Here is a 25767-nt window from a genome sequence, read left to right on the forward strand (position 1 = left end):
ACTCAATATTGGAAGAGGAAACTTGAATATCCTCTTTCTTCAGTATTGTCTATAAAACTTCCTTGATAAATGTTACTTCTTTGTTGAATCACTAATAAACTGAATTAATCCACATTTTGCTTAATTAATAACATACTGCCTATAACTAAATTAATTTATTTGGCAGATAACCTCTCTGATTCTTTGTTTCTAAGATGTCCTTTATACTGTTAGATTTACAACTGAATAGTTTCCACTTCTAGCTTCAGATTCAGTTTATGTAGTTCTGAAATCTCCCCTTTTACTTCTTTTTATCTTTGCTGGTTCAGGCTTTGGATTCTCTGCAAATGACCCCACCTTAACTTATTATTAATAACCAAATTTACATCTTCTGCCTAATATTAAATAAATTATATTTGTTGTACAATCATTGTAGAGTTTTGGTATCCTCATTTCCTAAGTTATTAGATTAAAGGTTCTTCAGTTGTTCTAATTCAAATTCTAATCCATTCTGTAATTTACATACCATAGCCCATCGCATTTTAAAATGAGCAACTACTTCTTTTAGAACCCTGAGCTGACTTGTGTTTCCAAAAATGAATTGTCAATGCAGTCTTAACCAGCAGCTGCTTTTCTTGGAAGCAGACTTATGTCTTTTACTTCCTTAGACAAGTTTTGTCTATTCTACTTCCATAACAATATTAAATATACTCCTTCCTCTCCATTCAGACTGCCATGAGTCTAATAATAAAACTTTATCTCTTTTTCTTGGGCTGTACTAACATCTTCTTAATCTTTGGGCCATTTATTGTTGTTCAGTTTCAGTCTTGTCCGATTCTTCATGACTCCATTTGGGTTTTCTTGACAAAGACATTAGAGGGCTGTGTCATTTTCTTCTCCAGCTTGTTTTACAGATGAGGAAACGAAGGCAGAGAGGATTAAGTGATTTGCCCAGGGTCACCCAGCTAGTAAGCTAGTAAGCATCTAAGGTCAAATTTTAGTCAGGAAGATGAGTCTTCTTTACTTCAGCCAGACCTGGTGCTTTATCTCCTGCTCCACCTAGCTGTCCACTTTACTTAATAAAGCTGCCAGTTTAATTTTCCTGATGTGTAGTTAAAACTGTTATCTCCTGCTTTAAAAACCTTTTGAAACTGATCTAGTAAAATGTAAACTCCTTAGCATGACTTTTCAGGGGTAACACAGTCTGTTTCTGTCTAACCTCTTTTCAGCCTAATTTCACTTGATTGTTCTTTAGATACTCTTTAAGTTTCTGCTGGACTACTAACTGTTATTCCCTGTCTTATATCTGTTGCTTCCCATTTCCATCCTATGGGCCATTCCCCACATGCCTGGAGTATGCCTTCTGCTCATCTTTGCCTGCTGAATCCTTCTTTTAGGAAAAGATTCTTCTTTTAGACTTGGCTCTTGACCTGTCTTTTCATGAAGTGGTCAGCCTTAGGCTCCACTTGAACAATTTGTTGCAATTCTTTTTCCCCTTTACTATACATCTTGATGGAGCTAGGTGGCTAAATGAATAGATGTTTATTCTTGAATTCAGATCTGGCCTCAGGCATTTACTCGATATGTGATCCTGGGTAAATCACTCACCTTGTTTGCCTCAGTTTCCTCATCTGTAAAATGAGCTGGAAAGGAGATGGCAAACCACACCTGTCTGTCTGCCAAGAAAATCCTAAATGAGATCAGGAAGAGTTGGACATGATTGAAAAATGACTGACCAGTGACAATGCTTTACCTTTGATTTTGTTCATCTGCATAAATGTCATATTCTTGCAAATAGATAAGATTTTTGAAAATCAGGATTTCCATTTTTCATCTCTATTTCTGTTTACTAGCAGAGTGTCTTGCATTTTGTAGATAGTAAGAGTTTCTGCAATTGAATCTTCATATTAAACAACTTATCTCTTTTTCATAGGGAGGGACATCTTAAAGAAGTTTCTTAAAATTTAAGAAGAGCTGTGTTAGGAAATACTCAGTTTTAGCCTGTGTTTAACTTTGTAGATATAACTTTTCATCCATTCTATGTCAATACAAATGGTGGCATTTGTGTAGCTTAGACTTCGTTTGATTAGTTTATTGACATTGTGCTAAAAATCAAAAGCCTTACTAAGGTTGAGCTAAATAATATATATTAATTATGCATATTCTTGTTAACTGTCTTCTTCATTATCTTGCCTAGAACTTGCATAGTCCCTTTTAGTCTTCCCCGAATCTTATCTCACTGGTTAATTTATACCCAGGTGGGGAAAGAACTAAGGGCACTAGTGTAAGTGGGAGTTCCTCTGATGTCATAGATGTAGGTCTGTCTCCTGGGGTTCTATATTTGGATGCAGAAGGGCTGATTTTTCCCTTAGGAGGGAATCACCTATTGTCATTTTTTCTCTATCTTAAGGACTATAATTACTGACCTCCTGTTTTCTGAGGGAACTTTTCTTCTTCTTCAAGGTAGGAGTGAACCTTTTCCCACTTAAATCAAAACCACATACTGTTTACTGAACTGAATGTCTAATGATACAGAGATAAGTTGTTGACTCTCAGGGTAGTCTGCACTTGATCGCCTGACTTTGGGACATCTGGATATTGTTCCTTCCCTCCTCCAACTTGGCTTTCCATTTTCTTCTGGGATGGTTCCAGACACTTCCAGTTGAGAAGATTTTCCACCCTTCTTTACTCCCTTCAGTTTCTGAACTGGCAGAGAAAAATCTTCAGTCATTTTTTTCCAAAGGGAATCAATGTAGAGACAGACCAGGAATGCCCCTCTTCTTACCACTTCTGGAATTCCCATAACATTTCCTCATATGTATAATATAGGAATAGTAGGGTATGGAACTTTTTTCTGTGACAATATAGCCATAGGCAACCATAGAATAACTATTAGTAATTGCTTGAACTCTCTTAATTACTTGCCTTTTCAGCACTATTATGAACTAGTTTTGTCCTATTCCTTCTCACCCCCAAGGCTTATTAAAATGATAAATCCTTAAGGATTCTTCCTTTTCTAGTTTTAACACTTCTAAAGCCTTCACAATTTATGTTAAGATATTTGGAGTAAATTCAAAGAGGGGATATTAAGAAAAATTTGTTTCCTTCCAGAATGCTGGAATACAGTGCTGGCAGCCAACTCTGTATCTCATCTTACCCTCAGCATGTGATATAAATATGTCTATATATATGTATCTCTCTATAAAATAAGAGTCTCCGAACTCATCATATTTGAAATCAAATAGATTCCAACCCTGAAGTAAGACCTAGCTGAACCCTGCCGAGTTAACTTCCTAATGCATTTTAAATAAAGTTTATTAACCTCCTAAGACAAAACTGATAGCATTGGTATAGTAGGAATGCAGCCAGAAGTCCTGGGGTGAGAGAGACCTCTGTCACTTATGAGTAACGGGACCTTAGATAAATTAGAGACTCCTAAGAGTTGTAAGGTTCTAGAGAGATCATGTAGTTCAACTTATATCTTAACAATAATTCTATCCCCAGTAACTTAGCCTCTAGTAGAAGACTTTTAGTGATGGGGAGCTCACTACCTCCTGATGAAACACATTTCACTTTTGCATAATTTAAGGTTAGAAAATTTTCATTAAATGAAAACTGAAATCTGCCTCCTACACCTTTCATTTCATATTCCCAGTTCTGTCTTCCTGTCTTCACTTTTCTGGGCCATATTTTCCTCACTTTTAAAATGAGGAACTTGGATTAGATCATCCCCAAAGATCTTTTTGGTTCTAATACCTATAATTCTGAAAGCAGCCCACTTTTCTGACAAAAGCTACATCCACTTTGGAGGTGAGATAATATAGATAAATGGATGGATGGATGGATAGACGGGAAGAAGGAAGGAAATAATTTAAGATGGGATGCACTGTGGTGTAATTGAAAAACCACTGAATTTTTAGTTTATTTTATTATAAATAGAAGACCTGAGTTTTAGGTTCAGCTCTGACACAACCCCTCTGCTATGGCAAATCACTCTTAATTCCTTTGAACTTTATTTTGCAAGTAAAATTAATAATAATATATGTACTAATTACTTTATAGTTCTGTAAAAAATAATTTGTGAATTGTAAGTCCTGGAGGAATGTGAACTATTATAATTATTCTAATACTCCTAAAGTCATACTCTGATGCTTCATGGCATGGAGTTGACCCTGCATTCATAGCCTGAACTTTGCAAAGTTTCGTCAAGCCAAAAAGATTTCAAATACAGATCTGGTGATAGAATGTATTGTCTTTTGTCAGAAGACAATAGTTAGTTTCAAAACTTTATCACTGTACTGTTGGATACCAGATAATATGGTGAAATTCAAGAACCATCAGTTAAAATATATAGAGGATATGATATGTACCAGAAGAGGGGATACCAACATTGATGAATTGTGTTATTTTTGAAGTATAAGGTAATGAGGATCATCACATTATACATCTTAACTTGGGAATATATGTTTATATAGAGTCACACACACACACACATTCATTTTTCAGATATTGTATGCATGGTTATGTATAGTTTGACCACTATTCATTTCTTAACTGTTTCACTGAATTGAGATCCTGTACTTTCACTTTCCATGGTATGTACTTTACATTTGGGTATGATTGGTACTTGGTAGATTTCAAATATTTAACTTTGCTTGTTTTTACAAATAATAAATATTTAGCTGAGAGATTTTTTAAAATCTGTTTTTCTTTTCTCTTTCCTTGTTTATCTCTCCCTTCTCCTCAATCTCCCTTTGTCCAGCAGCCAAGAAAATAATGCCACTGACAACAGTGGAAACCGCCTTGTTTGGCTTGATGACATTCAGACCCTGACAACAGAAACTTTCAGAACAGATAAGAAACCAGATCCAGCAAACTGGGAGTATAAATCGCTTTATCGTGGAGATATAGCAAGGTACACATTATGTTTTGTCCTGAAAATTTCTAGAAATAATTTATTGATTATAATATATTATCATGAGTTCTTCCATTTTAATCCAATTCCTTTTTTACTTTCCTTCATAATGGGTATCAGAATAATGTCTGTTTTTACCCTGAAGCCAAAACAAGTATGTGATAGCATTAATTCATTTTTTAAATTTAATAAACACTTTGTTTAATAAGACACTGAGAGAATACACACATAAATAAAACAGTCTTTGTTCTCAAGGAGTTTACAATCTGACAAGAGAGTTAAGATATGCACATAAATAGCTATGATCCCAACAACAAAAATATAATGAAGGCATAAAAAAAGATATATAGTATTGTTATAACTTAAAAGAGAGAGAAATCACTGCCAACTTTGGGGCAAGGGTAAATAGAGCAAGGGAAGGTTTCAGGAAGGAAGTAGATGGTCCTTTGAGCTGGTCTTAGAAGAATGATAGGATTTCAGTATCTTAAAATGATGGCAGAATAGAATGAAGAATATGTTAGGTTATGAGGAATGTTATGAGCAAAATCACAAATGTGCAAAAACATGTTAAGGAAGGTGTAGCCCATTTTATCTAGAACATAGAGCATGTGAGAGTAACATGAAATAAAACTGGGAAGTTAGGTTGAGGCCAAATTGAGTAGGACCTTCAATGCAAGATAAAGAAGTTGGAACTTTATTTGATTCCTAAAATAGAAATACAAATCAAACATTTACTGATAGTAAATCATAATTTTGTGACCTCCACTTCATTTTGTGACCCCATTTGGGGTCATCACACACAATTTAAGAAGCTTGTTCTAGGATATTGAAAGACCGTATAGATGTTATCATTTAAAAAAAACAAAAACTGTTCGTCATTTCTGAGAAACTGTAGAAAACAAAAACTACCATCAACTAGAGTTGAGTTAGGAAAAAAGTTAGGTTATAAAAATTAAAGATAAATGAGACTAGAAAACAAGATAAATGATACTTTAAAAAAATTTTAGATTATTAAACAAATGTTTTATGAGCACTTAGAAAAGATGAAAGAATTACTGGTTTCCAGCATAGGAATAAGTCATGCCATATTTATCTCATTTCTTTTTTTGATATTTATAGAATAGTTGATTGACCAGAGAAATCCTACAAACATAGTATATTTGGATTTCACTAAGGCATTTGACAGTCTTTAATTGTATTCAGAGAAGTGCAAGTTAGATGAAATTATAATTAGGTAAATTTATTAGCTTTTTGAACAATCTTAATAAAGAACATATTTAGACATATTGAAAGTAGTGACATGCCACTAGGGTCCTTGACCTTTGACAATAGGACCCTGGTGGCGTGCCACTACTCTCAGTCCTTTATTATTATTATTTTTTAAGCCAAATGTTGGCATAGAAATAGTGCTTATCACATTTATGACTGTCTAAAAGTTAGGAGAAATAACTAATATTTCAGATAACAAAATCAATATTCAGAAAGTTTAAAATGATAGGCTCAAACTAAAATGAAATTTAATAGAAATAAATTTAAAATACTGCTCTTTAGTTCAAAAAAATTAACTATAGGACTAGGGAACCACCAATTAAAAATCACTCAAATAAAAAATAACTTATTTTTTTTATTAAAGCTTTTTATTTTTGAAACATATGCATGGATAATTTCTCAACATTAACCCTTGCAAAACCTTGTGTTCCAGTCTCCCCCTTACTCCTCACTCCCACCCCTTCCTTCATCCTCTCCCCTAGATGGCAAGTAATCCAAGAAATAATTTATGCAAAGTCTTTGTTTTTGTTTTTGTTTGTCTGTAAGTTCATTGTAATCCATCAGAATGTTATGATTACAGTCTTAATCAGCATTAGTAGAAGTCTTGATCAAGGGAGATAATAGTCTAGTTCTGCACTGGTCAGTCCATGTTTGGAATATTAGGTCTAGTTCTTAGTGCTACGTTTTAATTTCATTTTTGTCACAGTTTCACACTTGATAGAAGATGGTGCAGGGTCTATAGACAATGGCACTTGGGAGAAGAGTATGAGAATAGCTTGTGTTTTAGTTTGGAGAAGAGAAGATGTACCAGCAGTTTTCAGCTAGTTGGAGGTTTGTCATGGGAAAGACATTCTTATTTTACTCATTAGTTAGAGTTGAAATTAGGACAGATGTATCAGTTAAAGGAAAACAGCTTTTAGTTCAGCATAAGAATGAATTTTCCAAAGTTTAGATCTAAATAATAATAAAAATGATCTGTCTTAAAACTGTCTTTCCTGTTAGTGGAAATGTTCAGATTGAGGCTGTGGCTGACCTGTCAAGAGATGTAGAAGGAATTATTTACTTATTTTGGATTGGGAGGAAGTATAATAGATGACACCCCTAAAGTTCTTATGACTCTTGAGGATAAATGAAATATTAATATATTTATCATAAAAAAGGAAAATATAGTACTATTATGATATTAATAATTAAACCAAAAAGTCTTTGATAAAGTCCAATGAATTTTTTGCTAATCTTTAATAATATTGTTTGAAAGAAAGCAGATTTGATTTAGACTCAGCATGGCCTTTAGCTTATCATCCATCATTAGGGACCTTGTTGCTTGCAAGTATAAAATGTAAGTTTTTTTGAGGGGACTGTGGCAAGAATTGGAAAAGGGAATTAGAGATTAGAGAGGTTAGGGTAAGACAGGAAGAGGAGGAAGTTAAAAAGAAATATATATTATGTAATATATGAAACAGTTTGCTTATGGTGGACATTAAGGAAGCTATAATCATTAAAATGCAGAAAGAATGGGAGGGTCATAGTGTATAGAAGACCCCAGTGGTAATTGCTGAAAGAGGGAGGAGAAGTGGGAAGGATCCTTAGAGGGTTTCACCTTTCATTTTATAAATAGTCTTGTAACTTTCCCAGGTTACCTCCCTAATGAATGACTCACAGAAGTATGGTGAGAATCTAGGGCCCTCAAGTAGGATGAAGAGAGAAGAGTATCCTCAGATAATGTTAGAGCAGTACTCCTGCCTTTTAATAATTCGATGAGGAAATTGTGACCCAAAGAGGGTCTCACAGGGCCACACAGATAGTTATACAATAGAGCAGAATTAAAATCCCGTTTTTGATTTCCATTATATCATATGGTTCCAAAGTACAGTATATCTAAAAATTAAAAAAAGAAAATTACAATTTTAGTTTTATTCTAAAATAAGAAACTTGAAAAGTAATTTTAATCCATATATTTATTTTAGCCTTTTTCAAGGTTAGATTTTTTTTTTTAATCAATTGTTATTCCAATTTGTTAGATTGGAAAGAGTAAATAATGGGAATGAATACTTTCTGACTGGCTTATCTTACAGACTGTTAGAAAAATGGAATCTTGTGGAAGTTAAGTGTTATTTCTAAGTTTTATTTTCATCTTCCATTAACCAGCTATTGAAGTGGAATAGGATAAGTGTCTGACTGTAAAGAAAAATAATTGGCTTAATACTGATTTTTTAAATGAATCTCCAGAGATGAACTTTGATACTCTTTAGGTTAAACCAGTCCCTTCTAGGGTCAGGAGCGTAGTTAACCTACAGAAATGAGTTTACATCTAAAGCTCATATTATACCTGATGGTATTATACAATGATACTTCATTTGTGCAGTACTATTTTTCTGAAAGATTGAGTATAAATCAAACTGTATTTTTCTTCTAATTTCATAATTTTTAAACTCTGTCCATTTCTTTATGTCATATCATGAGTTGGAGATGACCTTGGATTCTCAAAGACTTCCCAATCAATTAAAAGGTCTAGCAGGTCCAGTCAAAAAAAAAAAAAATACACACAGACACACACACACACACACACACACACACACACACACACACACGTATATATGTGTATATATATATATAGATTTCATTATAATTGCTTTCCTTAATAATCTTGTGTATTGTATTTTATGCATTTAAAAACATAATGAAAAGGATCTCTATAGGCTTTGCCAGGTTGCCACTAGTGAATTCTGGTTTAACTGAGTCGGTATTCAGTCAGTAGTATTGTAGAACTTAGTAGTATAGTAGAAAGAGTTCAGAAATACAAAAGAGAAGGCTAAACCTTTGGTCCTCATTCTACCAAAGTCTCTTTGTGACCTGGACAGGTCCCTTTACTGGGCCTCAACTTTCTTCACCTGTTGACTTAAAAAGTTTTATTTTACTTAACATCTATTATATTCAAGACACTGTGCTAAACACTATAGAGGAAGATAAAGAAAATTGTTAAATGGCCACACTCTATTGAGGTAGGGTACCTCAAAGGTCTTTCTGAGCTCCAGCTATTTGTGATAATCAAATGTATACATATCCATTTACTAATTTTTTCTTTTTTAAGATACAAGAGGAAGGGAAACTCTTGCCTTGGTATTAACCCTAAAAAGCAACGTATATCTTGGGAAGGTACCTCCACAGAAAAGAAGCAATTGCATAAGAAATTTGAACGTTACTTTTCTAAGAAAAGCATGCGTTCAGTAAGCAGTGATGGAGCTCCTGTTTATAGCAAAGCTGAAGTATTCTCATCTGATCTCAGCTCATTCATCCCAGTGAAAGACTCTGATGATGAAGTTCCATCTAATACCTCAAATTGGGTGAATCCTTTGGGAGTCTATGATAAATCTACAACACTCTGGTTACAAGGACAGGGTCCTTCAGACCAAGAGACAAAGCAACCTACATCTCAGCAAGATAGTGAAGAAGTTATTCTAAAAGCTAAAGTAGAGGAATTTAACAGAAAAGTCCGAGAGAATCCTAGGGATATTCAACTATGGCTGGAATTTGTGTCTTTTCAAGTAAGTGTTATTTTTCAAATGCTGAGTTTGTCCAGTGCTCTCATTTGGAGATAGAATGCTTAAGTGTGAATGAATAAAATAGTTGTTTCAGTTGTTAACTAAAACATGTGGACACTGGGGGAAGGGGTGGGGGGGAAGGGAGAGGGGTTGGCCATTCATATTTGAATCATTAATTTCCAGTTGTCATTTTCCTTCTATACCAGAAATGAATTTTTTTATCACTCCGTTCACTGTCATTCAGTATAATTGTTAGCAGTTCTTTTACAATGTAATTGGGTTATAAACAGTATTTTTAAATGATGGGGCATAAACCAAAAAAGACTGATATTATAATTAAATAAGAATCTCAAATTTCATTATTCTTAAAAAAGAAACTGTTAATTCTGTTATCATCAAGAAGCAGGGATAATTTTGCCTTTTTAGTGCTTCTAGGAAAAGCCAGTTTGAGATGGTATATAGTAAAACATTTAAATGCCTAAGAATAACTCCATGTCATATATAATTGTAACTCAGTTTTCCTTTTGTTTTGAGGATGAAGTGATGAAAAGACCAAGCCTATACACCATCAGTGAGGGAGAGCAAGAGTCCAGAAGAAAATCACTGAAGCTAATTCTGGAAAAGAAATTGTCCATTTTAGAACGTGCCATTGAAAGCAACCAGAACAGTGTGGAACTGAAGCTTGCCAGGCTAAAACTCTGTACAGAATTCTGGGAACCATCTACTTTGATCAAAGAGTGGCAGAAACTGATTTTTTTACACCCCAATAATACATCCTTATGGCAGAAATACCTCTTATTTTGCCAGAGCCAATTTAGCACCTTTACAGTATCCAAAATTCACAATCTGTATGGAAAATGCCTTAGCACCCTGGCAGCAGTACAAGATGGGAGCATCTTATCTCATCCTGCATTGCCTGGAACTGAAGAAGCTATGTTCGGTAAGAAGATACCACTGTGAAATGAAATATAGAAAGATAGTTGTAATCAAGGGCATTTGTGTGTGTGTTACCAAAAAATGTACTGAAAATGTCTGGAATCTTGCTTCTTGAGTTGATAAAGTAAGTATTGCTACTCCCATATGGATGTAACAGATGCTTCTCTTTTGCAAAAGATGTTGTAATATAAATTGAGTGAATTGCTGATATTTCAAAGACGAGCCCAGAATATTAACATGAAAAATATATAGCTATAAGGTTTTCTAAAGATAAATTCTTCCATCTTGTAAAATAAATTGTTTTTGAATTAACACTTAGGAACAGTGTAATGAAAATTTTAGTATGTGATATTTTTTCTTAGTTTTTAAATTTTTTTTTTCTTACTTAGTAGGGTACTGCAATTTGATGGATAAAAAAGTAGATATTTACTGAGTCAGTTTGAAGTATTGACAAATGCTAATCCACTATTCTTTAGTCATAGGAATCTGTACAAATTATTTGAAATATGTTAAGGAACATGTGCTGCCTCTGGTGAATGGATAGATTAGATGAATGGATAAGGCATTTCTGTCAACTAATATTTTAGGTCCTTTTTAGAGGGAATCTGCTAAAAAAATTTTTTTTAAAGCAACTTGCCAAGATAGAACCCTAATTTTTTTTAAGAAAAATGATTTTACTGATTTTTTTTACTCAAGAATAGATTTACTGCTCTAATAAAATAATCAAATTATTATTTATTTTCTGCTTATGGATGATTGAAATTTCTTATGTAAGTAATTGTTACTAGAGTGGAAAAAAATTTAAAATTCCATCATAAGATGTTAATTTGTTTATTATAGGCCAAGAGCTTATAATAAAAATATGCTGGTGAATAATGCCATCTAGTGTTAAAGTGCATATAGATCTTTTTACTTTTTGGTAAAAACCAATATACTGTAATAGCATTTGTATAACTTTCCAAATACCACGGAAACTTTTATTTTATGATAGTTAATGATAGCTAATGATAACAATTAGCTAATTTCTCATCACATTTCATGTACTGTACCATTTTTAGTTCTGATATTTTAACCCAGAATTGGATTAGTTATGAAAATATGAGTGGATTCATTTTGTTGATAACAATTTTTTTTCCTATTGTTGATAACAATTATTTCTCCTAGAAAATAATAGATACATTTATTCTTTTTTTCTTCAGTGCAGTGAAATGCTTCTATTTTAGACTATGAGGAAGTTTTTTCCTGGGTTGGATATCTCTTTTGGAAAATGAGCTCTTTTTAATGATGTTGAAAAATGATTTTTTCTTTTTTCCCCCTTGTTATAGCCCTCTTTCTTCAGCAGTGTCATTTTCTCAGACAAGCTGGCCACACTGAAAAAGCGATTTCTTTGTTCCAAGCCATGATTGACTTTACCTTCTTCAAACCTGACAGTGTGAAAGATCTTCCTACCAGGGGACAGGTCAGTAATTTCTACTTTCTTATTTCTAGTATTTCTTTTTAGAAGCCATATTGAATACATTGCAATTTAAAGGCTAGGAAAAGAAACTTGTAAAATGGTGATCACATGGAAAAAGTTATTTTCAATCAGTATTTTTTTCCTAGACTGTGCTGGTTAAACTGGCTTTTTCTTATGAATAAAATTCAGTTACCTCTTAATTTATTAGCCAGTTGTCAAAATCTCTCTCCCCTCCCCTTTTTTGGGGGAACATAGGTATAATGGGTAACATTGAAGGAAGCTTCTACTTCACATAAGACAATTACTGAAAAAGGTAGCAATAGCACTAGTAGGGTTTGTGTGTGTGTGTGTAACATAATACTTAATGTGTGTGTGTTACAGGTACACATAAACAAATGAGAAATTTATGACTAGAGAATAGGACATTCCATTAAGAAGACGTAATGTTGTGTAGCAGAACATAACTTGAACTAAAATAGTTAAAATTCAAATTCATAGTAGTTCAAGTTTAAATTCAGCTTCTAATTGACTGTATACCTTAGCTAATATACTCTTGTTATTTTTATTTTAGATTGTGCTATCTATAAATTGAAGGAGTTGTATTAGGTTACCTTTAATGGCCTTTCTGTCTTTGCTATTTTGTAATAAAGAGCTTATGTGATTTCTGAAGCCAGGTACTTTTGAAGAATTTTAAAAGAATTAATGACACAAAAATCAAATGTAGTCAAAGTTCGTTGGGAAAATATATTTTAAGTTTGTTCTGTAACCTATTGCTATAAGGATATAGCAACCTAAAAGAGAGGTATCCCATTTTAGGTAACCTAGTTTTGTATCTTTCCTTTTCACATAGTACATTTTGAGTTAACTTTTATTGTGGACAGTGCAATACTGGAGTTTGATCATTGCCTAATTCTTAAACCATGTTTAACTCTTTTCCACTCTCTTTCAGCCATAAGAAATTTTACTCTTAAAATTTATTCTTAGTTATAATCACAGATAAAATTAAATGCCAGAAGTTTGTTATTTGAAAAATAATTGTCCATACTTAGTTTTAGTCATTTATACATGCTGTTGCTTAATGTTGTTTTATAGTCACTAATGAATAGGCTTAGGATGAGTTGATATTCTGAGAACGAACATTGGATATCATTTTGAGCTCCCTTCAGGAGTGTTTTGCTGACTTATATTGGTAATCAAATGTAGAGAGCCAGAACTCTGGAGAAGTATACTTGAAACAAGGTGTCCACTCAAGATGGAATTGATGACATAATGGTTCTCTAGTTCACATATATACTTAGTACTTAGTATGGTGATATATTGGTTCTCTAAATTCACACATAATCAGTATTCTGTGATGTAATTACAATAAGGCATACAAAGGCTAAGAAGGACTGGAAGATAGATATTCTATCTTTGACTAGCCTCGTGGTGGCTGTCCTGCCTTCACGAAGCACTTCTCCACCAAAAGACCAAGGCCCATCTGAAGGACCTCCAGAAAGCTAGCCCAAACATTACAATCAAAGAAATCAACTTTTATGTCTTTTATTTTTAAAAATATGTTTAACATTTATACTCTACCTGATTCTAAAAGGGTTTTAGGCAAATTTCAAGTTAAGCTGACTTCAAAAATAGGACAATACTAGATAAAAATGAAACAAAGATTACCTAAAACATTGCAGAATGGTGGATCCTTTGAGTTCATAAGTTTTGAACTACAATAGGATTGATTACCAAATTGATGAGCCCCTTGAAGAAGGAAGACCACTAGCCCATGGAGGGTCAAAATGGATATAACTCAAAAGTACCATTTAAACAATCATTGTAAATTTGCCTGTTTCTTAGATATTCAAAGCTAATATAACATTATACTACCCCTTCCAAGCTGTTAGCATAACTATTCCTTGTTCTTCTCTGAAAATATCTAATAGCCTTTTAAAAAGTTTTGTTGACGTGTTTTATTTCTACATTATGAACATTTCTAGATTATCTCCTCCATGAGAGTTTCAGCCAGTTAAGCAGAAGTAACTTACAGTGCCCTCAGCTGAAAAGTGTATATAACATGCCATTTCTATAGCTCCCCCCTTAGCCTCTCTATTTTTAAAGTTTTTTTCCCCCCATTTAACTAAGCAAAGTTTAGGAGTAATTGTGAAGGATAAAATAGATAACTGTTGAAATGAAACTGAAGAGCTTTTGCAGAAATAAAATTAACATATATAGGTTAAGAAAAGAAGTAGTTGGAAGGGGAAAAAATAGATTGAGAAATGGAACCAATTACATACTTTAGTTAGAAAACATCTTGATTTACTGTTTAGAGTGACATCTAGCCAAGGCAACAGCAGATTAAAATATAAACTTGTATAATTTTTTGAAGATTGATTTGACACTTGAAAGCAGTATTAGCTCAAAAAGGAAAGATGTATTAGAGGCTAAAAGAGTAGAAACTTTGGAAGATTTAAGATAAAGCAAAATAATTCCAAGAGCAGTTAAGCATGAAAATGGAAGGAGGACAACAAATAGCATAAAAATGGAAAAGATTTATTTTTAAAAATCATTAAAACAAACTTTTCTTCATTAAGAACAGTGGAGCTGTCATATTTAGACCCTCATAGTCCCAGATATGTTTACAGATGGAGTAAAAAAAAGCCCTAAAAACGAGGAAGTTGGGTTGGACTAAGTGTATTTAATAGAGATCTGAGCTGAAGAAGATGCAGTTGTGAAATTAGGGAAGGATCAATATTTTAAAAAAAGAAAAAGAAAATTAAAATATGTCTCAAAGAGAAGATGCCAAAGGTGTAGGAAAAAAATCTCAAATCTTTTAAGTAATTACTAAAGGAACATTAGTAACCAATAATCTATATGCCTTCTCTCCTGTATATACAAAATCTTTATACTAGTCACTCATTTGTGTGGACATTCTTGATAAGGGAACAAGCAGACTTTCATAATCAGTAGTTAACAATGGACTATAGAATCACCATGTCATAATTGACTGAAAGAAATAGAGATTATATGGTTCCATTGTCCTTATTGTTTGTTTGAAAAAAAAGTTAATTAAGTAGCACAAGACACCATGTTATGGGCTATTTTTCAACAAAATATTTCCCATCACATCCCTCAAGAAATGTAAAAATAAAAAGAAATGCTTAGCCATGCTCCAGTTAGACACACCAGGCACAAGAAACGAGACAGGGAATAGATGTTTACTAAAGGATAATAGAGGAGAAGCAGAGTAGATCCAATGATGAAGAGAAATTCTTTGCGGATAGTGAGATCCCTATACACTTTTGTTTGCAGATGACATTGTGTTGATTGCATCAATCTTCAAACACTGTAGAATCTCCTGGAAGAGATGTATAGTCACTCACTTAAGCATTCACTTGGGAAACCCTCTTGCATTAAGAATGGTAAGAACTTGAATTTGGATGAATAATCCACAGAATTTATCTAGCATATGGATTGTATTGCCATCAGTACAAAGCTCCTTTAACGACCTCATACTTCCTGTGAAAGCAGAGGCCCATCTTTAATACCAATATTCTGCCAGTATTGTGTAAGGAGTCTATGAAGGAGTAAATGCCATCACATGGAAGGCAATAGAAAGGGGCATGATGGATGTGATCAGACAGCCACAAATACCCAGTGAGGAGCATCAAGGAATTATATGATAGGAAGGGAAGCTGGGCTTGTCATCACCATGACAAGAGATGATAAATGGACAGCCAGATTGTTCAGTTGGTACTTTTGCAATGTCAGGAGAAAGCAAAGAAAGCTTCCACCATATTGGGTGAATGGCTTTGGAAAGGTCATTGAAGATTAGAGTCACGCAGGATTGATAGGGATGAATGGGTAGCTAGGTGATAGAGTAAATAGAAATGGTGATAACAACATCTACTTCACAAGGTTGTTTTGAGATCGAATAAGAGAACATAATATAAAGTACTTTTTCAAACTTAAAGTATTGTAAAAAAATCTAGCTACTAATGGAAGAAATTTCCAAATCACTGAGCTCACAACTCCTTTGAGGGCCCTCTTTTAGTTATAGGACCACAAAGATGAAGTCTACTCTAGAAAATTGTGAAAGCTGTCTTTTCTCATGTTTTCTTCAGTGCTTATAAAAATGAGATAGCAGACATACTCAGTAGCATTTTTGTTTCATTTTTTAAGTAAAAGCACCATTTGTGCTCTTTTACATTCTTTTGCAGTTTTCTTTGAGAATACCTGAAAAATGTTACAGGTTCTGATAAAGGCCTCATTTCCAAAATATATAGAGAACTGACTCAAATTTATAAGAAATCAAGCCATTCTCCAATTGATAAATGGTCAAAGGATATGAACAGACAATTTTCAGATGAAGAAATTGAAACTATTACCACTCATATGAAAGAGTGTTCCAAATCATTATTGATCAGAGAAATGCAAATTAAGACAACTCTGAGATACCACTACACACCTGTCAGATTGGCTAAGATGACAGGAAAAAATAATGATGAATGTTGGAGGGGATGCGGGAAAACTGGGACACTGATGCATTGTTGGTGGAACTGTGAACGAATCCAACCATTCTGGAGAGCAATCTGGAATTATGCCCCAAAAGTTATCAAATTGTGCATACCCTTTGATCCAGCAGTATTTCTATTGGGCTTATATCCCAAAGAAATACTAAAGAAGGGAAAGGGACCTGTATGTGTCAAAATGTTTGTGGCAGCCCTGTTTGTAGTGGCTAGAAACTGGAAATTGAATGGATGCCCATCAATTGGAGAATGGCTGGGTAAATTGTGGTATATGAATGTTATGGAATAGTATTGTTCTGTAAGAAATGACCAGCAGGATGAATACAGAAAGGCTTGGAGAGACTTACATGAACTGATGCTAAATGAAAGGAGCAGAACCAGGAGATCACTTTATACTTCGACAACGATATTGTATGAGGATGTATTCTGATGGAAGTGGATATCTTTGACAGACTCAGTTTCAATTGATAAATGATGGACAGAAGCAGCTACACCCAAAGAAAAAACACTGGGAAACGAATGTGAACTATTTGCATTTTTGTTTTTCTTTCCGAGTTGTTTTTACCTTCTGAATCCAATTCTCCCTATGCAACAAGAGAACTGCTTGGTTCTGCAAACATATATTGTATCTAGGATATACTGCAACATATCTAACATATATAGGACTGCTTGCCATCTAGGGGAGGGGGTGGAGGGAGGGATTCCGAAAAATCGGAACAGAAGCGAGTGCAAGGGATAATATTGTAAAAAAATTACCCTGGCATGGGTTCTGTCAATATAAAGTTATTACAAAATAAAAGAAAATATTAAAAAAAAAGAGAATACCTGAAAAATAATCTCTGAATATCTTTTATATTGTGTTAATTTCATCATGGGGTAACCTCAGCAAAAATCCTACTCGGATGTCTCTTCCTAGTGTCATGGTGATCTAGCATTCTCTAAAGATATAAATGAAATTCAAACTCTTTTGGTTCATCCATATTGGAAAGGCTTTGACTAAAGGCCTAGTGGGGGACTTTGATCCTGTTGTCTGAGAATAAGGTTAACTAAATATGAAAGGCCTCGTTATCAGAAGATTTGCTGTCAGGAAATAAATTGTGAGAGTCATAGTAATTCATGAAATGGACTAAAATACAAAATGGCCCTTGCTCATTTGTGACCCTCTTCCACTTTTGTAGCAGTGGTAACCAAATGGAGGAAAATAATCACTCTAATCTCAGGCCCCTTACAAAAATTTGCTTAGGCATTGCAGCTCCCAGTGTACAGTCTTAGTGTAGTTGAGGTATCTGATGGCATGTTACTGTAGGAATTTTAATCATGTCACATTTTTTGTATTATTTTGCTTTTTCTTCTTCCTCTTGATGATACCTTCTCTTCTTATTATAAGGGTACATAGTACATACAGTACTAACATCTAATTTCAAAGGCAGATAATCCTCACATCTCCAGAGTACACTATTATCATTGACCTATTTATCTTGGTCTGGCCATATGAGACTATGCTATTTTGAAAATACACAGGATTATTCAAAATTCATGTTGTAAAATCTTTTTTTTCAGTTTCTCTGTTGCTTATTAACACCACATTTGTATGTACTTTGCACATACGTGTTTGCACATACAAGCAAAATGTACATATTTTGAATGATTACTCATTTCTAAAATTTGTAATCATTTTTCTTCACCTAATAGGTGGAATTCTTTGAACCTTTTTGGGATAGTGGAGAACCTCGAGTTGGAGAAAAGGGAGCAAGAGGCTGGCGAGCCTGGATGCACCAGCAAGAAAGGGGTGGCTGGGTCGTCATTAAGCCTGGTAAGCTATTTAAATTCTCTTACGTATTTTTCAACCTTGGAATTTTTGCATTATTCTCTGTTTATCTATATAAACTTTTGCTTATTGGTAGACTGGGAACACTACACAAATAGCTGAATGTCAAAACCACATTAAAGCTGTTTCTCATAAGGGAATGTGGCTCTGTTTTGTTTTGTTGTTTTTATTCCTTTATAAGAAGCTATAAAATCATCAACTGTACTTTCTTCCCAATAAGTTACACACTTGAGGGTTTCAATTTCTTTCCACATGAAGTTACTTTAATTTTTCTTTTTTATAAATTGGTCCTGTGAAAGTTATCTTATTCCTAGCTTTTTTCCTGCTATTTTTAGTGTGCGTTTTAAATCAGCCTTTTTTGTTCCCTTTGCAGTTCACAGACTGACAGATTATTTTAAAATATTTGCCTTTTTTTAGGATTATTATAGAAATAATTACTAACTAGCATTCATGTAACACTCATTCTGGATGACCCCAGGATTATTTACACTCTTGCATTAAGATATTTTGGTATAGGTAGTGTGATGGAGTGAAGGAACACTGTTGCATTAGAAAACAGGGGTCTTCCCTACCCTGCTACTGCTGCCAGCTGGGCGAACTTGGACATGGCCTTTCTCTTCATGAATCTCACTTTCCTCATCTGTAAAGAGGAGATGTTCATAATTGTACAGTCTGCCTCACAAGTGAAGTGAAGAAAATGCTTTTGTAGTTGTCAAACATAGTGTAAATTTGAGCTGTTGTTGTTGCTTTGTTCCTTACAATACTGACGTAGCTTGAAATAATAATGTTGTATTTATTTGAAAGATGACCAGGTGTACTATAGATAGGCCTTTGATTCGAGTAATAGGTAGGTCTGCAAAGGGACCCCAGGGGACATCGAATGCAAACTTTTTATTTTATAGATGAGAAAACTGAGGCCAAGACAGTTTAAGAAAGTTGCCTAAGATCACATAGCTAGTAAGTGGCAAGGCCAGAATTCATTCCATTGCATCATTCTTGTTTCCATTGGGAAAGACTAATAAATTTAGGGAGGAAGATGATGTTTCTGCCCTAGAGAAGGAAGTGTGGTTTTGGAATACATCCTAAAGAAACTACATAGTTCTTCATAGAACTTTGCCTTTGCCTTTGTTATTAGTGGTATCTCTTTGGGATAATGTATTGTACAGCAATTTATGTGTTCTTTGAGAATTTTTTTTAAAAAGAAATAAAACCGGGCTCTTTCACTCTCAGGGACATACTCATCAGCATTTCATTTAGACATAGTAATTTCTATCAACAAAAGTAGAACTAGCTAGTTTATATTTTGTGTGAAATATAAAAACCTAATCCATCTAATACTATGTGACGTGAACAAATGAAGAAGATACTTTTGGGTATCTAAGAACTCATTTTTCTCAGAATGAATGAATGAATCAAGATTATTCAGCATTTTGTAGACTTATTTTTTTTTTAAATTGCTAGCTTCTTTTGAAATTCTATCACATATTTTATATCTGCCAAATAATTCTAGGGTAGGAATAAATATGAAACATACTTCTTCTTCATGGTAATAGCTAGAGAACATTTTTTCAAAATTACCAAGTTGACCCCATTTCTTGGGAAAACTACTCAAATGTATTTGGTCATAAATAATGACACACAAAGTTAGCCTTTTTAGAAAGATTATTGCAATGGCAGAAATAGTGGTTTTTGACCAAATCAGAGAAAGAAGCAGGGTAACAAAATTCATCTAGAAGAACAAAGGCCAAGAATATCAAAGAAATTAATTTTTAAAATGCAAAGAAAGGTGGCCTAGCCATAACAGACCTAAAACTATATTATAGAGGTCTTTGGCTGAGCTCTTTCCTGGCTTCCCTCAGAATCAGCAGTAAATCAAGTGTCTGAAAGGGTTTGGGAGTGACAGAACCCACAAATATTTGGAGTCTTAACAAATTTCCCACAGAAGATATTTTGGAAGAACTTTATAAAAGATTTGTTCCAGTCAGGCAGGGGAGGAGGTATCCAGCACATGTGCAGCATGGGAAGATCCAGGGCAGAAAGTCATCCATGTGGATTTTCCTGGAAGGCTCTTAGCCAAAATATAGCAGTGTTGGCTACTCTGTCCTGGTTAAGAAGCCAGTGGAACAGCAGCAAGACCTATGAGACAACAGAAGGCAAATAGTGAGGCCCCGAACCCCAGCATAACAAGCAGGACTTTGATCATATCCATCCATCTGGGAAAGAAAGCTAGCAGCACTGGCCCTAGGGCAGTGTGAAGTCACCTGTAGAAAAAACTTGGGACAGTCTCCCCTTTGCCCTAAGAGCAGACCTCAACCTTTATAAATGAACAAAAAAGCAAAAGAGCTTTGACCATAAATAGCTATTATGGAGACAGGGAAGAATAGACCTGAAACCCTGAGGCCTCTAAAAACAAAACATCTCCAGATGAATCCTTAAAGGGTGATATAAGTTGGTCTCCAACTCAAAAGGCTGTCTTGAAAGAATTCAAAAAGTATCTCAAAAGAAGAAAAATGGGGAAAGAAAATGAGAGTTTTGCAGGAGAGTTTGGAAAAAGAAACAAATTATGTGAAAAAAACTTCTTAAAAAATACATTTGGCGAAATGGAAAAAGAATACAACTCCTTAAAAAATAAATTTGATTAAATGGAAAAAGAAAACAACTCCTTGAAAAATAAAATTGTGAAATGGGGGGGGAGGAACCCTAAAAAATAGAATTGGTGAAATGGGGGGAAAAATACAGTGAACAAAAGGAGGTAAAGAAGGTAACTGAAGAAAAAATAATTCACTAAAAATTAGAATTGAACAAATGAAAGTGAATGACTCAATGAGACATCAAGAATCAAACAAAACCAAAAAAATGAAAAAAATAGAAGAAAATGTAAAATATCTCATGAGAAAAACAATTTCTCCTGGAAAATAGATCCAAGAGAGACAATCTAAGAATTATTGGATTCCCTGAAAACTAGAATGAAACACAGAGCCTAGACATGTATCTTTCAAGAAATCACCAAGGAAAACCGCCCTGATGCCCTAAAACCAGAGGACAAAATAGTCATTGAAAGAATCTACCAATCACCTTCTCAAAGAGACCTCAAAATAAAAACTGGAGTTTTTGCCTTGGAAGGCATATTGTAGCTAAATTTCAGAATCATCAGAACAAGGACAAAACACTGCAAGCAGCCAGAAAGAAACAAAAATATTGAGGAGCTATAATCAGGATTACCCAGGACCTAACAACTTCCACTTTAGAGGATCAAAGTGCCTGGAATGTGAATATTCCAGAGAGCAAAGAAATTTAGACTACAGTCAACTAACTATCCAGCAAAATTAAGCATTTTCTTTCAGGAAAAAAGATGGACATTCAATGAAAAGGGGGATTTTCATTTATTTTTGATGAAAAGACCAGCACTGAACAGAAAATTTGATCTTCAAATACAGAACTCAAGGGAAGCATAAAAAAGTAAAAAAACAATAAAAAAAAAAAAACTATGTTTTTTAAGAGGTTAAAATGCTTGCATTCTTATATAGGAAGATAATAGGTTTAATTCTTGAGAACTGTATCTTTGTTAGGTGTATACTTAGAGTGTGCAGGTATAATTAGACTTTATTATAAATATATATTAAAAAACCAACTGGGATAGAAAAGAGATTGTACTGGAAGAAGAGGAAAGAGGAGGTAAAATGGGGTAAATTATATCACATGAAGAGGCAAAAAAGACCTGTTATAATTGAGAGAAAGAAGGAAGGAGGATGAGCATTGTGTGAATCTTAATCTCATTGGATTTGGCTCAAAGAGAGAGAATATCAGCTATATTTAGTTTGATAGAGAACCTTGTCTCACCCTACAGGGAAAGGGTAAAGAAAAGGGGCAGGCAAATAGAAAGGAGAATAGAAGTAGATGGGATAAAGGATAAGAAAGGGGGAGGGGCTGTAAAAAGAGAGGTTTGAGGGAGGTGGTGGTCAGAAGTAAATACTGGGGAGGGGAGAAAGGAGAAAGGAACAAGAAAAGTATGACTTGGGTAAAATAAGATGTCAAGAAATACAGAGTTAATCATTTTAACTGTGAATGTGAATGGGATGAACTCTCCCATAAAACAGAAGTGGATAGCAGACTGGATTAAAATTCAGAATCCTATAATGTTATTTACAAGAAACACATTTAAAGCAGAGCGGTACATATAGAGTAAAGGTAAAAGTCTGGAGCATAATCTTATTATATTTCAGTAAAAAAAAAGCAGGAGTAGTGATTCTGATCTCAGATCAAGCAAAAGCAAAAATAGATCTAATTAAAAGAATGAAGGAAATGAAATTTTGCTAAAAGGTACCATAGATAATGAAATAATTTCATTACTAATCATATATACACCAAGTGGCATAGTATCCAAATTCCTAGAGGAGAAGTTAAGAGAGCTGCAAGAAGGATTAGACACCAAAATTATACTGTTGGGGGATTTCAACCTTGTTCTGTCATTTAGATAAATTGAATCACAAAATAAATAAGAAAGAAGTTAAGGAGATACATAGAATTTTAGAAAAGTTAGTTATGTTAGATCTTTGGAGAAAATTGAATAGGGACAGAAAGGAATATACTTTTTTCTCAGCAGTACATGGAACCTACACAAAAATTGACCATGTATTAAAACATAAAAACTCAATATCAAAGGCAGCAATAATAAATGCATCTTTTTCAGATCATGATGCAATAAAAATTACATGTAACAAAGGACCAAGGGAAAATAGACCAAAAATTAATTGGAAATTAAATAATCTAATCCTAAAGAATGAGTAGGTGAAACAATAAATTATAAACACAATTGATAATTTTATCCAAGAGAATGTCAATAATGAGACAACATACCAAAATTTATGGGATACAGCCAAAGCAGTTCTTAGGAGAAATTTTGTATCTTTAGATGCAAATTTGCATAAAATAGAGAAAGAAAAGATCAGTGTATTGGGTATGCAACTAAAAAATCTAGGGGGAAAAAAATTAAACCCCCCTCCCCAATTAAATGCCAAATTTGAAATTCTGAAAATAAAAGGGGAGTTTAATGATATTGAAAGTAAGAAAATTATTGAATAAACAAAACTAAGAGTTGATTTTAAGGGAAAAAATCAACAAAATAGATAAACCTTTAGTTAATTTGATTAGAAAAAGGAAAGAAGAAAGTCACATTGCTAGTATCAAAAATGAAGAGTAAACTTTTCACCAACCAAGAGGAAATTTGAGCAATAATTAGGAGCTATTTTGCCCAACTGTATGCCAATAAATCTGATAATCTAAGTGAAATGGATGAGTACTTACAAAAATATAGATTGATTAATTTAACAGATAAGGAAATAAATTACTTAAATAGTACCATTTTAAAAAAAGAAATTGAACAATCTATTAATCAACTCCCTAAAAAAAACCTCCAGAGTCAGATAGATTTACATGTGAATTCTATCAAACACTTAAAAGAACAGTTAATTCCATTACTATGCAAACTATTTAGAAATATAGGGAAAGGAGTCCTAGCAAATTCTTATTATGACATTAGATCCCTAAGCTGATACCTAAGCCAGATAAGGTCAAAACAGAGAAAGAAAATTATAGACCAATTTCCCTGATAAATATTGCAAAAATCTTAAATAAAATATTAGCAGAGAGATTACAGCAAGTTATCACTAGGCTAATACACCATGTTCAAGTGGGATTTATACCAGGAATGCAGGGCTTGTTCAATATTAGGAAAACTATTAGCATTATTGACTATATCAGTAACTAAATTAACAGAAATCATATGGTTATCTCAATAGATGCAGAAAAGCATTTGACAAAATCCAACACCCATTCCTGTTTAAAAAAAAAAAACACTAGAGAAAGGGCAGTTAGGTGGTGTAGTGGATAGAGTACCAGCCCTGAAGTTAGGAGGACCTGAGTTCAAATCTGGTCGACACTTAATACTTCCTAGCTGTGTGACCCTGGGTAAGTCGCTTACCCCCAATTATTTCAGCGAAAATAAATAAATAAAAATTAAAAAAAAAAATTAAAACACCAGAGAGCATAGAAATAAATGGGAGTTGTTTTTTTGGTTTATTTGTTTGTTTGTTTTAATGATCAGTAGCATTAGCAACAATTAGCAAGTATCATATGTAAAGGTTATAGATAAATTAGGACTACTCCCAATAAGCTCACAAGTGAAACAAGGTTGCCCACTATAATCTTGTATCAGAAATGTTAGCTTTGGCAATAAGAAAAGAAAAAGAGATGAGAGAGATTAAGAGTAGGTAAAGAGGAAACCAAATTATCTCTTTGCTATTGATATGATGGTATACTTAGAGAATCAACTAAAAATTTACTAGAAACAATTCACAATTTTAGCAAAGCTGCAAGATACAAAATAAATCCACATAAAACACTGACATTGCTATATGTTACCAACAAAGTCCAGCAGCAAGAGATGCAAAGAGAAATTCCATTTAAAATAACTGTAGATAATAAAAAATATTTGGGCGTCTACTTGCCAAGACAAAAAGTCAGGAACTATATAAACACAATTACAAATAAAGTCAGATCTAAACAATTGGAAGAATATCAAGTATTCCTGGGTAGGCCAAGCTAATATAATTTAAATGACCTACTTATTCAGTGCGATACTAATCAAACTACCAAGAAATTACTTTATAGAGCTAGAAAAAAATTATTTCAAGTTCATCTCAAAGAACAAAAGGTCAAGAATTTCAAGGGAATTAATGAAAAAAAATTGCCAAGAAAGATGGCCTAGCTGTACCAGAAACTAACTCTGTTATAAAGCAATGATCATCAAAACCATTTGGCACTGGTTAAGAAGTAGAGTAGTTGATCAATGGAATAGGTTAGGTTCACAAAACACAAGAGTCATGTTTGATAAAACTAAAGACTCCAGCTTCTGGGATAAAAACTCACTATTTGACAAAAACTGCTGGAAAAATTAGAAAATAGTATGCAGAAACTAGGCATTGACCAATACCTAACACCCCACACCAAGATAAAGTGGAAATGTGTTAATGATTGAGACATAAAAAAGCAGTACTATAAGCAAATTAGAAGAACAAAACATAGGTCTAGCTCTCAGATCTGTAGAGAAAGAAGTAATTTGTGGCCAAAGAAGAAGTAGAGTATATTATGAAATACAAAATGGATAATTTTGATTATGCAAACAAGATTAGAAGGGAAAATCCCTATATTTTTGCCTGTCTGCATTTTTTATTTCCTTCACAGGCTAATTATAATATTTCAGAGTCCGATTTTTTTTGTACAGCAAAACAACAGTTTGGACATGTATACTTATTTTGTATTTAATTTATACT

General features: G+C 33.6%; 1 protein-coding gene across 2 annotated transcripts in view; it reads left to right on the forward strand.

Moving 5' to 3' along the window:
* Positions 1-25767, forward strand: part of NRDE2 (NRDE-2, necessary for RNA interference, domain containing) — a 71752-nt gene that overhangs the window by 23357 nt on the left and 22628 nt on the right. The window contains exons 4-8 of one of the 2 annotated variants that reach the window (XM_051977395.1): positions 4745-4894; positions 9255-9708; positions 10240-10645; positions 11967-12100; positions 18301-18421. In XM_051977395.1, the coding sequence (XP_051833355.1) occupies positions 4745-4894; positions 9255-9708; positions 10240-10645; positions 11967-12100; positions 18301-18421 (1265 nt within the window). Of the gene's footprint in view, positions 1-4741; positions 4895-9254; positions 9709-10239; positions 10646-11966; positions 12101-18300; positions 18422-25767 lie in introns of both variants that reach the window. The other variant, XM_051977394.1, reaches the window with a different exon arrangement.

This window comes from Antechinus flavipes, chromosome 2 (assembly GCF_016432865.1).
Source record: "Antechinus flavipes isolate AdamAnt ecotype Samford, QLD, Australia chromosome 2, AdamAnt_v2, whole genome shotgun sequence".
Classification (NCBI taxonomy): domain Eukaryota; kingdom Metazoa; phylum Chordata; class Mammalia; order Dasyuromorphia; family Dasyuridae; genus Antechinus; species Antechinus flavipes.